This window comes from Triturus cristatus, chromosome 3_1 (genome assembly GCF_964204655.1).
Source record: "Triturus cristatus chromosome 3_1, aTriCri1.1, whole genome shotgun sequence".
Classification (NCBI taxonomy): domain Eukaryota; kingdom Metazoa; phylum Chordata; class Amphibia; order Caudata; family Salamandridae; genus Triturus; species Triturus cristatus.
This window is the reverse complement of record NC_140583.1, coordinates 916,665,260-916,680,016: the sequence shown is the minus strand read 5'-3', so window position 1 is coordinate 916,680,016 and position 14,757 is coordinate 916,665,260. Positions and strand designations below refer to the sequence as shown.

Genomic DNA, 14,757 nt, shown 5'->3' with positions numbered 1-14,757 from the left:
GGAGGAAGATTAGAGGTAGGCCCTAGCCGCCCCTCGGGGAGTGGCCATAGCGATGCACCTCCGACTCACCCAATTCAAGTACCTCCACCGGGTTTAATATACTCGGGTTTGACTGTATCGGGCGGGCCTGGTTGCCTCCCTGGAATGCCTCTGTGGTGGGGCGGAGGGCACATTCCTGCATACGGTCTGGCAATGCTTGTCGCTGGATCGTTTCTGGAGGAGTTTTTTCTTGCCTATCTGAGGTGCTGGGGTGGTTGCTCCCACGCACGCCACAGCTTGCCCTGCTGCATGTGATGGACGGGATCGGGGGCAATATTTAAAAACGGCATCTTATGCAGCTGGGCCTTACGTTGGCGAAACGTGATATTGCCAGGATGTGGAAGGACACGCGGGCCTCCTCGGTGGCCGCCTGGAAAAATGGCCTGGACTTCTGCATGGGGCTGGAGCAGCCAGTCTTTGTGGCCCGGGGATGTCCGCGTAAGCACTACAAAATATGGAAGCGGTGGGCAGACTATAGAGGCCTGTGGCTGGAGCTTCCGATTGCAACAGAGGATATCCCAGTGGAATGAGGGTAGAGAGATAGGGTGGTTGGGCCTGGCACCTGGGGGGTGGGGGGGTTGCCTGGGGTGTTTGTGTGCTAAGAGCGGGATGGGCTTTCTTCAGTTCTGGTATTTTGTCTGTTTCTTTCCTTTTTGGTCCTTGGTTATCGGCGGGTGGGCGATCATCAGTGGGAATTGCGCAACTCAGGGGGGCGGGGGGTTGACTTGTGGGGAGTTGGGGTTGATATCCGGTACGACACTCCATGTCAGATTGTGGTTGTTTTGTTTATAAAAAGGTCAATTGCGGTCATGCCAATGTATAACTGGATACTGCAGTGGCCTCTGGGGTACAGAGCCCTGCGTTTTATTGTGCAAATTAACAATAAAAATGTGTTTTTTGTTTTTTTTTTTAATTATTTGTATTTGTTGTTTTTTCTTCTCTCTTATTGAAGCTTCACTTGAGTAGTTTATACATGGGCATGGACGCATCCGAGGTATAGATTCCATGTTGTCGCTGCGAAACGCTACTTCAAACCGGAGCGTTTTTTAAGAAATCCATGCTTAACCTTCTGATAATAATTTCCTGTTTTGGAAAAGTAAGTCTGTGGCTTGGCTGTCCTTGCTGAGATTTGCATGAAACATGCAGGTTAAAGGTTTCCATGCTGCAAGAGTACCTAACTTTAATTCTTAGGAGGTCCATTATGAGTACCACTGAGCTGGGAAGAAAGGAACATCTACTAAGCACAAAAGGTTTTTCAATTTGTATTATGTAAATTGCCATCATTCATATAGTTATGAAAATATACTTGAATTCAGTGCTTTAAATGTAATGTGTGTTGAATGTGTATGTCATTTCCTTGCCTTTCTTAAGAATGGGATGCTATGTCTTGCAGCAATTTAAGCTCTTTTGTTATTACGATACACATTAATCAAGCTTGGACTTTGAGCTTTATAAAACAATTGATTCATATTACAGTTACGGTCTTAGCAAATTGTGAAGTGTTTTTGTGTTAATCTTGCTGGCTCTAGAGGGAGGTGTAGCCAGTGTCTGACTGCGCTCCCTTTGATGTGGGACCTCCTTCTCCCAGCTGGAAAACATTTCTGACAGAGCATTATGATTTTTAATTGTCTGAATTTACAGAGGTGCTTTTGGCTCTTTTGTTAAGCTAGTATCCATTCTGTTGCAGAAAGATCTTAACTCAATCTGAAGTTTCTAGGGTGGCATTGCCTAGAGCAAATGTATCCTGTTCCTGCATGACCAACACACTACTTATGAAGTATTTGCTAGTATGCCTATCTTGGACCATCGGAAGCTGGGACATCATGCTGTGCAGTTTGACACTTGCCCTGGTTAGGGCAGAAAGATATCACGAGTTCTCATAGGATTGTTAAAATAAATTTCACTCTAGCAAGGCACCACTTTGCCAAAAAATCAAAAGCATGCCCTTTGAGAAAAAAAAATTATGAATTTTTTAAAATTAAGCTATAGGCTTAACAAGTTGACAGTTTTGGAACCTTATGAGCAGAACTGTATAGATAAGGACGTGGAAACGTTTTTTCAGTGAAGACTTCCGATATGTGGGGGAACACTAGAAGAGGTTCTGGAGCTGTTGCGTTCACATCCTGCTGAACCTTCATCTAATAAAACTGCAAACTACTGTCATTTAGGGCATCAACACACTGCAGGTGTACAGGCTTCCGTCCAAGATGCTGATTTTGAAGACAAACCTTTACTCTGGCAGATATTATTCAGTTTTTAGTCCATGATTAATGTAGTTTTAAAACTTGCTATTGGAAAGTTAGGATTGTTGCAGCTAGAATTGAAAGATAATCTCAAGTGCAAGGCTACACTTGGTGGAGCCCTCCAGAAGTACATGGATTTCACACTGCAATATCATGTAGGATGGTATTGGGTGTCAGATTAACCTTCTCTGAGTTTCATTTGATGCCACAGGGAGCAGAGTTGAAACGTGTGCTCAAATGAATCGGACGATAACAAACTATTCCACGTATTAGCAGATAGGACGATATGACCATCAATAGTGAGACATCAATACATCGATTAAGATGAATGGAGCTTGTTAATGATTAATGGGGTTTGAAGCTTACTGCTACCAAGATAGAAAATAATTTATATAAAATGCCTTTAGTATTACTACCACTGCTTTGATATAGATTGTATTTTTTTGACCCAATACCGGTCATATAGGACCACCTCAGATGGATCACAAATGCTGTTGATGATCATATTTTTTTGTTTGTTCAGGAGCTTAATCAAAACATTTATTTAAAAAAAAAAGACATCAGTAGTGGTATTCCCTCACTACTTATGGAGAAAGGGGAAGAAGCAGATGGAATTGTGAAGGATGATGAAATGTATGTTTCAATTAGTTTTTTGATGAAGCTGACATCAGGAACTTCTGTTGGTATTGGGGGAAGGCATACACTTGATGCTTCTACTCTGTATTCCATACACAGCGGCATGTCTAGACATCCGGTAGGTTAGGTTCCTAACAAACCAGGATACTAAAATCGGAAGTCCAGAGAGGGATTTGCAACATACCCTTTTAGGTAGGAAACAAAGACCGACGTAAAGACAGCCTGGGCAGCCACATGGTGAAGGATTGCCAATGCAGTCATTGGACCAAGCCTCTTATATCTAGACCCATCCAAGCAGCTTGAGCTTCACTACCACCCCTCAATCTACCCTGCTCTGAAACTGTTGTAGGTGGTAGACAACAAGCCACAGTCCAGCTTTCCTGTTTTCTTTCTGTTTTTGAGCATAAGGGAGGTTAGCTTGCGCACCTTCATGCTATTTACCTGTTTTGCATTATTTGGCTAAAAGGGACCTTGACAAAGTTCCATGATGGTTAAAGTCTTGTCTGTGAATGTGAAAGGTCTAAATGGAACCATCAAATGGCATGCACTATGGCATATAGGCAAAAGTGAAGGGCAGGTGGTTTAAGAGACTGAATATGCTAATATATCAGTGGTGCATTGTCTGGTTTCTTAATTTTACTTGAAAGGGGTACACACAAATGCAGTGCTGACTGTATATTTGCACTGTAGCATTAGCTTAAAAGCACTATTGCATAATCTGGCTTGCTGTCTTTGTGGACAATGCTCTATACTAATTAGTGGTGGTTTAATCTTTGGTTCGAAACCCATTCCATATCATAGTATAGCATACTTTTTTTTTTTTGATGCTGTACCGTTTACATTGATGGGGTCAATAAATGTTGCACCTGCTTGAATGCCCTCTCTAGGCAGTACCTTAATTTGCATTCAAAACCCTTTCCAAAGCAAGCCATGCCTCCGTCACACCTAATAAAACATAAATGTTTCCCATTTCAAACATCATTACACTGTGTAGAGTGAGCAGGATTAACCGGGCAGAGCAGTAGGATGGTACTCGGTTTTTATAACTGTCTTATCATTGTATACTGGTGACGTAAATAGAAATGCAATTTTTTGTGGTTTTCTTGCCTCTATTGTAGCTTTTTAATGAACTCGACTGATTCCAAGTTATAGCACTACTTTGGATGTTTTCTCACTATACCATGGACGATTTTACAGCTAACCTTTAATGTTTGATGATTAGTTTTGCAATCGAATGCCACGCATCAAACTAATATTTTGCTTAGCCACTGGGTTTCTGTTCTTGCAGAATTCACATAGTGCTTTGAATGGGCCTTTTGATCTAGAACGCACAGGAGCATCTCCCTACTGCTGCACTTCAGAAAGATTAAACCAACAATTGTATCCACTGGCAGGCATAACATACTAACTGTTTACATATCTTGATGCACAGACTGTTTTTAACAATCCTTATAATGCATCTTGTATATATTTTTTTTTAGGCGGACTATGAGTTTCTCAGCTCTGGGCTCTACCTTGTTGTCTTATTACATTTATGTGAGCAGCGTTTCACTAACCTTTTGGGAACAACAAATGAAGCAAGCACAGAAGCAAGCACACATGATCGAGTAAGTTGATGCATGTTTGTACCAATGATGAAAACCCTTTAAGATGCCTTAAGAGGAATTACGTCTGTCCCAGACCTGTTTCACAGTAAATGCTCAGGATTGGAAATAAAGTGCCTTGTCAATGGCGATCTGGTAACCTACATACGGATGGAGTGGTGGCCTTTAGAAATCTACTGGCTCATCTATTGAAATTTGTAGAGCACTAAATGTTGAGTCAAGCAGCTCCAAGCTTTGTCTAGTAAGTAACTTTGTTCATAGTGTTTTGAGACTTAAAGCTACTTCTCATTTTGAAAGCTAAGCCCAAAGTACTCTTTGGTCGGGTGATAAAGCTATTTTGTATGTACCAGTTTATATAATACTTTGTACATCTGACGAGGCTTAGTGAATCAATTTGCTTCATGTTCCGGATTTTAAAGGAAGAGGTTTGTTAATTGTTCCCAATGTGGTGTATTCAGTAAGATGCACAAGCATTATTAGATTTTGTGCGCTTTGAGCATTTTAAGCCTGATTCGCCTCCTTTGTCTGTGGATCCTAAGTATTCACTGAAGAAAACGGGGACTGTTTGGATCTCATGGTGGGCAATGGAGAGGACTTTGAATGAGATTATTTTGTCCACAGGAAGGCAGTACATGGCCTTGAGAGTGGTCTTGCCTGATTAAGTTTAACACATTTGATGTAGCATGGCAGATCTATAGTTGTTTGCTGATTAGGTGTTGAGACAAATATGAAGGCAACCTATGCATGACTATACTATAGCTCCAGGGGCCGGGCCCCATGAGTGTTCCAACTGAAGGAAAATTTTGCCTTTGGTTATAATGAAGAATAAATCGCCTGGTTGATCTATTTAGGAAAGAGGTTTAACTCCATAATCATCCCTTGATTCTGTACTTGAGCAGGGGTATTATGCAATGGTCTGATTTCCTTTGACCTGGATGGTGGTGCTTGCATATTTCTGCGTCATTCCCCAAGCAAGTATCTGTATTACCAGCGTAGCACAATCTTAAGCCAAGGCAATACGTTTTCTCGTTGAGCCACTATCCTATGACCGTTCAATAGGGTACAATTTCAGACATTGTCAATTACAAAGCCTCAGTTATTTTTCTTTTTAAAACTTTTAAATATTTTGTGAGAATCATTCCTAAATGTTTTAGATTGTGAATAAACCACTTGTTTTGGTGTATCATATTTTACTATAGAATGCTAAATCCTGTTATGGTATAAAACACTACCATTTGAAATTGTGTGGCCAATTCAACTTGTATTTTTTTTTAAACTATTTACCATTTTGATACATAAAATATCCAAAAACATGAGTGTTCACTGTCACATCTGCTACAGCATGTCAATCATACCGCCAATAGGAATTAAGCCATATAACCTCGTCATGTGGTTATGTCGACCCCAAGGATATACCCAAGTCGATCATATATGGGGTTCACATCAGTCCCGCTCTTCCCCAAACCTCCACACAAGTTATGAAATGTATCAAGCTAGTACAATTGAAATATGATACACCAGCATGTTACAGGATGACCCAACAATTCTCCTATGATCGGTCGAACAGTTTGTTACCCCACCCTGGTTGGGACTCTGCCCTGCTCTAGTTGTGTACCTGAGGCCTGGTGCACGGCGGCTGCATAACTCCTGAGTGGGCCCCAGATATCCCTTGGACGTGAAGAATGTGGCAGCGTGCTAGTGTATAGTTCACTATTTGTATTACAATATGTTAAACTATTTCACCAATTTTTTAATGTGAAAGTGGTCTTACGGCCCCAGTTGAAATTCAACTGGTATTCACATCACAAAGCTGCCAGTTATTATGGTTCAAAGCCTGGTTGCTGTGTCCTCTACCAGCTTCGGTCAAGCTTAAACTAAGGAAAACAGTAATTTCAGCGTGGCCTTGTAGATTTATATATACGCAAATAAAACTTGCTTTTTTACCTCAATATATTTTTTTCTTTAGCTCACCTATATAAACTTGAAATGGTATAATTCTGCTGTGGAGATTTTCCGTCTTCTCCTCCCACTGCAAACCCACACATCTCCTCAGCTTTAATTGGTGCCTTGATTAAAGTGATTTCAATTTCCTGAGTGTAGGAATGTAGCCTTTTTTGACATGGTCACCCCCACGTTTTGCCTGGTAACCAATGTGAATTCAACTGGAAGAATACTGTGTTCGTGCCAACCAGGTTCCCAGTGCCAGAGCTCTTTATCAAATCCTGTACAATTGTTAGCCCAATTGGCAAAAACTTTAGCACCCTCTGTAAGATCCTAGTAAATGGCACCCCTGGCACCAAGTGCCTGAGGTACTAAAAAGGGTCCCTAAGGGCAGCAGAACAAATTGTGCCATCCTAAGGGACCCATCACCAAGCATATGCAAGGCTGCCAGTGCAGGCTGCATGTCTTTGTTCAGACAAAAGTTAAAACATAACCTGTCACACCTCCCTGTGTGCCATGTCCCCCAACACTGCATGTAATATTTGTAAATCACCTCTACAGCAGGCCTGACGGCCCTGAGGCAGGGTGCTGTGCATTTCACGTGAGGGCATACCTGCATGAGTAGATATGCCCCTGTGCTGGTCATTACTATTACTGCCAGTGGAAATGGACAGGTAAGCCATTTTGGAACATGTGCTGGACACTGGCAATAAGGAGTTCCCCCAGCTACATGATGGCATCACTGAAAATGGGGATGTTTGTCATCAGTGCAAGTTTGGTCAGTCCCAAATTTCCTATTTGGGACATGGCATCACAGGTGAAGGTGTTAAACCTAAAACCGAGCTAATCGCAGTTATATCTAAGATGCCCCAGCCTTCCAAGAAAGAAGAGGTGCAAATGTCTTCGGGAGTGGTGGAATTTTATGCCCGATTTGTCCCCAATTTTGCGAGTCGTGCAGTAACCATGTCTACTCAGAAAGGGTGTTGAGTTTGGCTGAACTGAGGAGTGTGGCAAGGAGTTTGCAGATCTTAAAGTTGCATTGTTGTCTGCGCAGTTTTTAAAAAGTTTTGTTTCAGGAAAGTCTTGCATACTTGCTGATTCCAGTGAGAGAGTAATGGGTACTATTTTGAAACAAAGGCAGGGAGAAAGTGAGGTCACCATAGCTTTTGCGTCCTGACCGTTGTGTGTGCAGAAGTGTGATTCTTGACTATTGAGAGATAAGCTCTAGCGGTCTGTTGAGCAATTCGAAGTTCATACAATTTTTGGAGGATTTTAAGTTTCTGGTGTGAGCAGATTACAAACCGTTATAGGAGGGTTTAGGAAAAAAAGGGCCTGGACTGTATTTCGTCTAGGATCTGCAAGTGGGTTGTAGCGTTTCAGGATTTTCAGTTTATGGTCTCATCTGCCTGGTGTTGAGAACAAAGTAACGACCACAGCAACGAGACTGCCCTTATAACTGCCACTGACGACATTCGCAGCCTCCTCGAAAAAGTCCTACGACATGACCACATTACTCAACACCTCCGTGACCTCCACTGGCTCCCTGTCAGAAAAAGAATAACCTTCAAACTGTTCACTCACTCCTACAAAGCCCGCCTTAACCCCGGACCCCAATCCCTCAAAAATAGAATCTCCTTCCACGCCCACAAGAGATACTTCCGCGCTAGCCTCAGTCCTAGGCATCCACAGGGCCAGAGCTGGTGGTAGATCATTCTCCCACATCGTGACCAAAACCGGGAACGAACTCCCCCTCCGCATCAGACGAAGCCTGACACTGCACCTATTCATAAAGGAGCTCCACCTCCCCCCAAGCGCCTTGACACCCTCACTGGTTTTGTTTTTACAAAAAATCCTTTGACTGATTGTTTGTCGAGGCTAGCAGTAAATTCCTGTGCTAAGGATGAGCACCATTGGTGGAAGGATGTTGTCAAGGTGTGCAGTGTAACACAGGGTTGTGTTACGGAAATTGAATGGGGAACAGAAAGAGGAGAAGGATGATGTGGTGAAGAATATGACACAATTCATCTCTTGAGGACATGGCTGGAAGAAGCTTGAAAAGTTTGCTGGTTTGCCAAAATATTTGAGGGGCTGTCTGTAAACAATGGCATCCTGATGAGAGGTAGGTTAGTTTCACCACAAGGTATCTGGGAGCGATTGATTGTTTCTCATGAAGTTAATCAGGACATCAGTAAGACCAAAGAAGATCTTAGGCGTGTGTATTGGTGTCCTGGTATAGATCTTGTGGTTGAGAGGATAGTTCAATACTGTTGCGAGTGTAAGCTAAGTGATAAGAATTTGAAAGTGAGAACGTCACACATGATTTTTATAGAAATTCCCCACAGAGGTTTGGGAGGAAAGTGAGCTAGATCGGACCATAAATGGGCCAAACTCTGTGTGTGTCGCCATGGACATGCTATCAATTTGGCCTGAGATGGGAGTATCTAATATCAATACAGTGGCTGTCATAAAGTTTTTGACTGAAGTATTTGTGAGGGAAGTGAATCCCAGGATGTTTCTGAAGGATAATGGATTGTGATGGACTCCTAGAGAAATGGAGAAGTTTCTGGGTGAGAGGGGTATCATTCATAAAAAGTGTGCCCTCAATCATCCAGAAACAATTGAATGTTTGAGGGGTTTAATAGGGCTCCTAAGGAAGCCATTCAAATTGAAAGGAGTAATGGTGAGGATTGGGTCCAAGCTGCCTAGAGACTTGGTGGAAGAATACAGACTCTCCCTACATTCTGCAACTTGTGCTAGGCCATTTATCTTGCTCAAGAAACGTAGGCCTTATACAGTGGTGGATCCTCGCTGGTTGAGAAACTACAGGAAGAGTGAAAAGTGCTGATGAGTTGATGAGAAAAACGGAAGCAAGAGAGATATGCCTACAGGGGGCGAGAAGAAAAATGCAGACCAGAATTTGCTGATAAAGGTGGGTGATGTAGTCAAAATAAGGCTGCCAGAATGCGTATGTGGGATTTCTCAGTTCAGTAGAACGTATGTTGTGATTAAGGTTTTCCAGGGGGCAGCCAGATTTGATGGTCTCATCTGGAATCACAACTACATTGATGTGGTGAAAAAGAATTTTGTTTTGTGAGCTTGATTAAAAGGGGAAGATATGTGGGAATGAGCACATTAAGTCATGACATGTTGTTCGTATTAAGTGTTCATTAGGACCTTACTGTGTTCGGTTCTTTCTTGACCTTTTTCTATAACAATTCCTGCTGCTGCAGAAAATTCGACGTAGAATGTATACACTTACACAGGAGTGGTAAAAGGCTGTTGGCTGAGAGGTTCATCTCAGGATGTGGCTGGAGATTTTAGGATGAATAAACCTATTTTGAAGACCTACTCATCTTGCGTGGATCATGAGGAAAAAAACGATTCACACACTGCTTTTAATGTGTATAAAAATGATGGTCCAGTAGGAATAGATGCACAAGATCAAGCCTGCAGATTCATTCTGGGAACTTTGTCTGGCCAGTCCCTTGGTGAAAAACCAGTACCTGCGTCCAGTGGACCCTAGGGTTAAGGTTTATTCACAACTCCTAGGGTTAAGGTTTATTCACAACTTTGCTATGCAAATCGACTCACTATTAGTTACTATGTTTTAACTGTGCACTTTAAAGCAGATTTCGATTTTGAATCTGTTCTCACCACACAAGTAGCATTCTGAATGCATTTGTTAGCACATACGAACTATTGAAACTCATTGTACTTGGATTTAGCTCCGTGCACAGTACATAAATGTCAAGTGGGTTAGGGCGGTGCAGCCAGATTGTCTTCTGGACTTGAAAAAACCAATGTGATCATATTTTCCTGGCCTTTTCCTCCTTACTTTGGCTCCTTGTGACTGAACAGATTCTTCTTAAATCAGCCCGATTTGTACACAAATTGGGTATGATCCTAGACCTACTCCTTTGTCTCGCTGTTTGGCATAAACCACTCTGCTGTCTCCGATCGAGTGAGGCATTTTGTCTTCTACGCTTTGAAGTGGGGCTTTCTCTGTAGTAATAAATGGAGCTCTTTTCCTATCTCCATTTGATCTGTATTTGACCTGATCAAATTCAGGAAAATCTTGTAGACCAGATTGTTTCCATGTGCTTGCTTTCCACAATGATGTCTCCTTACTGGAGTTGTGTTTAAGTGCAATATACAAACATGGGGTACACCATTTTTTTTTTATTTTTAGAAAAAACATTCATTAAATAAAAATAATTAAAATAAGGCCAACCTTAAGTCTAGCTTTGACTAGCTGATGAGGGGTTGGATGCTTTCATTATACTAGACTATGCCAGCCTGACCCACTTTCTGAGGATTCCCCATCAACAATATTGACTAAAGCTTGATCATCTTTGGCTTGATGAAGAGACTCATCATTTAAGCCTATGAATTTTTTACTGAGATAGGAGTGATGCAGGGTTCTAGACACTTCCTCTGAGTCTTCTCAAACAGGCGCAATCCCACCCTGTATCACTCACACACTAATCTTCAGCAGCCCAGCTCTGACCCAGAAGCCTCTTCTGTCTGTGCACCACTTTATATCACAGAACTGGGCTACCTCTGTAAACCTTGCCGATGCTTTAGCCATCCTGTCACCATATGACGTACCTCTGGAACAACATTGTAGTAGTTATAGGAAAGCTAGCAGAAAAGGATAATCTTAAAGTGAAAGTGGGTGAGCACTCTTCCTCTGCATTAATTGGTGCATAAATAGATACTTTTTCAGCTAATTCGCTTTAGATAGGGACTGTCCGTCTTGCCTAATGTGGATAATATAATTCAGATCAGAGTTCCAGTTAAGTCGTATGTACTTCCTTTTTGAAGGAGAAAATCCCTTTGAAGAAACAAAGTTTGTGATACTCTATAGACTATTAAAACTAACATACAGATGCTGCCATTTTCGGATTACAGATTTCACTCTTTTTATGCTGATGCCAATAAGGATTGAATCGATTTTAGCAATCCTATATCTTACAGTAGCTACAGCAAGGGTCCCCGCAACGGATATCTGATGGAGTACGGTGTCTGTGCCGCAATACTTAGAAAAGCTTTTCCCCCCTCAGCCCTTTTTGACCTTGCAGGTGGGAAGCAGTGTTCCTTTTGTTTAGTTTACCATTTGGTAGAACATTTTATTGGTCAGGTAGGTGCTAGATATTGTCCCTCATTTACCTTCGAATTCATATAGCAACCTTTTAGAGAGCTACCAAGAAAGTCATGTTCGAGGCATATGAGCTTCAGATTATACACTGTGCATAGATCGCCATCTGGTGTTGGGCCCGGATGTTTGCAGTTTGTTTTTCCTCTTGGAAAGTCTTTGGGAGTCACAAGGTCGGTGACTCCTCCTCTGGTTAGTATTGCGCATGGGCTTCGGCTCCATCCTCAGATTGTTTTTTTTCCGCCATCGGGCTCGGATGTAAAACTTCGCGCTCCGGTTCCGAACTTCCCAGTTCACCGATCGTCGCACAAATCCTCGCTCATCGAGCTTCTTCAAAGATATAAATCATCTTACTCATCTTCTCTTCGGCACTTCGATTCCGGTGGTCGACGGTGGCCTTTGGGCCTATTCCGGCTCCGGTCTCGGCTGATGGAAAGAACTCCCTTCAAGAAGTGCCCTCGATGGTGGTCAAAGTTTCCCCACACCGATCTCCATGAGGTTTGCAACCTCTACCTCTCCCCAGAACACGAGGCCCGAGACTGTCCCGCCTGCAAGTCTTTTCGCTCAAAAAAGACCATTCGAGATCGACGGGCTAGACGCAACATGGCGCACTCCTCGACCACCGCTCCAGTCGACATCTTCGGGGATGACGTCGAAGCTCAGGGACAGCAGGACATCGAACAGGACGACGACTACCTCGTCAGCGCTTCCGAGGCCGACGACTCAGATGTGGAGGACATCACCCCGGCGCAGCGGGTCGTGAGTACAATTCCCCCTCCCTCGCCGATCCCGAAAAAGGCTTCGGTCACACCTTCGCCTCCGGGCCTAGGCAAGAGCAAGGACACTGCTTCTGACACCCCACCTCCGGGCCCGGTAAAGAAGCCTTCTAAGCCTTCCGGCAGCTCGGGCTCGAGCCAGCCGGCCACCGGTGCCGACAAACACCCTTCGGCACCGAAGAAAAAATCGGCCTCCACCTCCACATCAAACCTGGCACTGAAGTCTTCGGTGCCGAAACCTGCTCCGGTGCCGACCAAACATCACAAGACCCTCTGCACCGACACTCCCGTGCCGAGACCCCCTTCGGCACCGACCAAAAAAACCGGAGGTTCCCAGGAAGCATGGCTTCAACAAACCTAAGAAGCCGTCGGCCCCGAAACAGTCGGCGCCGACCGACCAACCGGTGTCACAGGAGCTCTTCACGCCGGATCCTTTGCAGAAAACACTCACCAAGGATCCAAAGACCGGACACTTGACATAGTCTTCAAAAAAGAGACACTTGGACAAGCCGGCTCCACCGTTGAAGAGAAAGGACATTGCTACCTCTCCTTTCAGGGTGCCTTCCCCCTCCTCCTTTACCTCCTCCACCCTCTCCACCTCCACCACCTCATCGTTCCCCCACCTTGTCCCCTGTCCCAGACGATTTGGGGGACCCTTACTATGATCCAGCAGATGTGCCACAAGATCCCACCCCTACTGGATACCCAGACCCATGGGATGATTATAACAATCCGGACATCCCAGATGTCCCACAGGATGACCTTTATCCATCTAGGCCATCCCCTCCTGAAGATTCCTTGGGTTTTCACCACTTGTTACAATGGGCGGCACACTACCACGGGGTGGAGTTACATACCGACCCAGTGGAGGAGGACTTCCTCCTAGACACCTTCGATGATACACATAGGTCCACTGCCATTCTACCTATGTTAAAGGGCGTAATTAAACATGCCCCTGAGGTTTTTAAAGACCCAGTCAGGGCCAGGGTCCTAAACCCTCGGATAGAAAAGAAGTACAAAGCCGCCCCTACAGACCCTTCTTACATTAAGGGCCCTGCACCATTAGATTCCCTAGTGGTCTCTACAGCCAGGAAGCGCTCAAATTGTCAGGCGAAGCACCCCCACCTGACAGAGTCCAAGCTGCTAGATGCGTCAGGGAAGCGCACTGCATCACAAGCGGCCAATATATGGCGTATTGCCAATACGCAAGCACTGTTGGCCCGATACGACAGGGCGCACTATGATGAGCTAGAGACCATCATGCACCATCTCCCTGAAAAGTACAAGACTAGGGCTAATGAACTTATTCAAGAGGGAAAAACAATAACCAATACCTCGATACGATGTGCCCTAGATGCGGCAGATACAGCCTCCAGGGCCATAAACACCAGTGTCCTTCTCCGTCGCCATACCTGGCTCAGGGTTTCAGGGTTTAAACCAGAGGTTCAAGCCTCTATACTAAATCACCCATTCGACGAAGACCATCTATTTGGCCCTAAAGTAGATGAAGCCCTGGAAAAAGTGAAAAAAGATAGACACTGCAATCTATGGGAGCCCTACAAACACAGACTCCCAGGCGCTCCTTTCGCCGTTCTTCCTTTCGGGGCACGGGCAGAGGCTACTCATCGGACAGTGCATCCACGTCCTATAAATCCCCCCCTCAGTCTACCTTCACAAAAGGTTATCAAAGAGGTGGATACAGAGGTAATAATAAGGGCAGAGGCAAAACGAATACCGCCCGCTCTGCCACACCTCCTGCCCAATGACTTCCCCCGCTCCCTCCAGACCATTCCACTCCGGTCGGAGGCAGACTACGACATTTCCTTCACGTCTGGGAGACAATCACCTCAGACAAATGGGTGACACAAATTATTCAGTCAGGGTACTGCCTAGAATTAACATCTACACCCCCCCAACATTCCACCCAGGCACCGCCCTATGTCGCAAGAACATACTGCGCTACTAACACGAGGTGATCTCCCTCCTGCAAAAAGGAGCAATAGAGCAGGTCCCCATAAATCAACGAAATTTAGGGGTCTACTCCCTGTACTTTCTAATTCCAAAGACAGACGAGACTCTACGACCTATCTTAGATCTCAGACCTCTAAACACTTACATTCATTCGGCTGCACACCTCAGAAGACAGCACATTCACGTCTTCCCCTATCTGGACGATTGGCTCATAAAAGCCACGTCCTACCAACAGTGTGTGCACCATACCGCCGCTACAGTCCAACTACTTCACCAGCTAGGCTTCATGGTGAACCATCAAAAATCCCACCTGGTACCATCACACACAACAATATCTCGGTGCCACCATAGACACCTCCAAGGGTATAGCCTATCCCACCCCTGCCAGGATT

At 44.3% G+C, this 14,757-nt stretch overlaps 1 protein-coding gene across 4 annotated transcripts in view; it reads left to right on the top strand.

The window, feature by feature from the left end:
* The window catches only part of MARCHF7 (membrane associated ring-CH-type finger 7), a 398,067-nt gene that overhangs the window by 313,080 nt on the left and 70,230 nt on the right, over positions 1-14,757 (top strand). For all 4 annotated transcript variants that reach the window (XM_085645470.1, XM_085645468.1, XM_085645467.1 and 1 more), the window contains one exon: positions 4,400-4,525. In XM_085645470.1, coding sequence (XP_085501596.1) covers positions 4,400-4,525 — 126 coding nt within the window. The remainder of the gene's footprint in view (positions 1-4,399; positions 4,526-14,757) is intronic.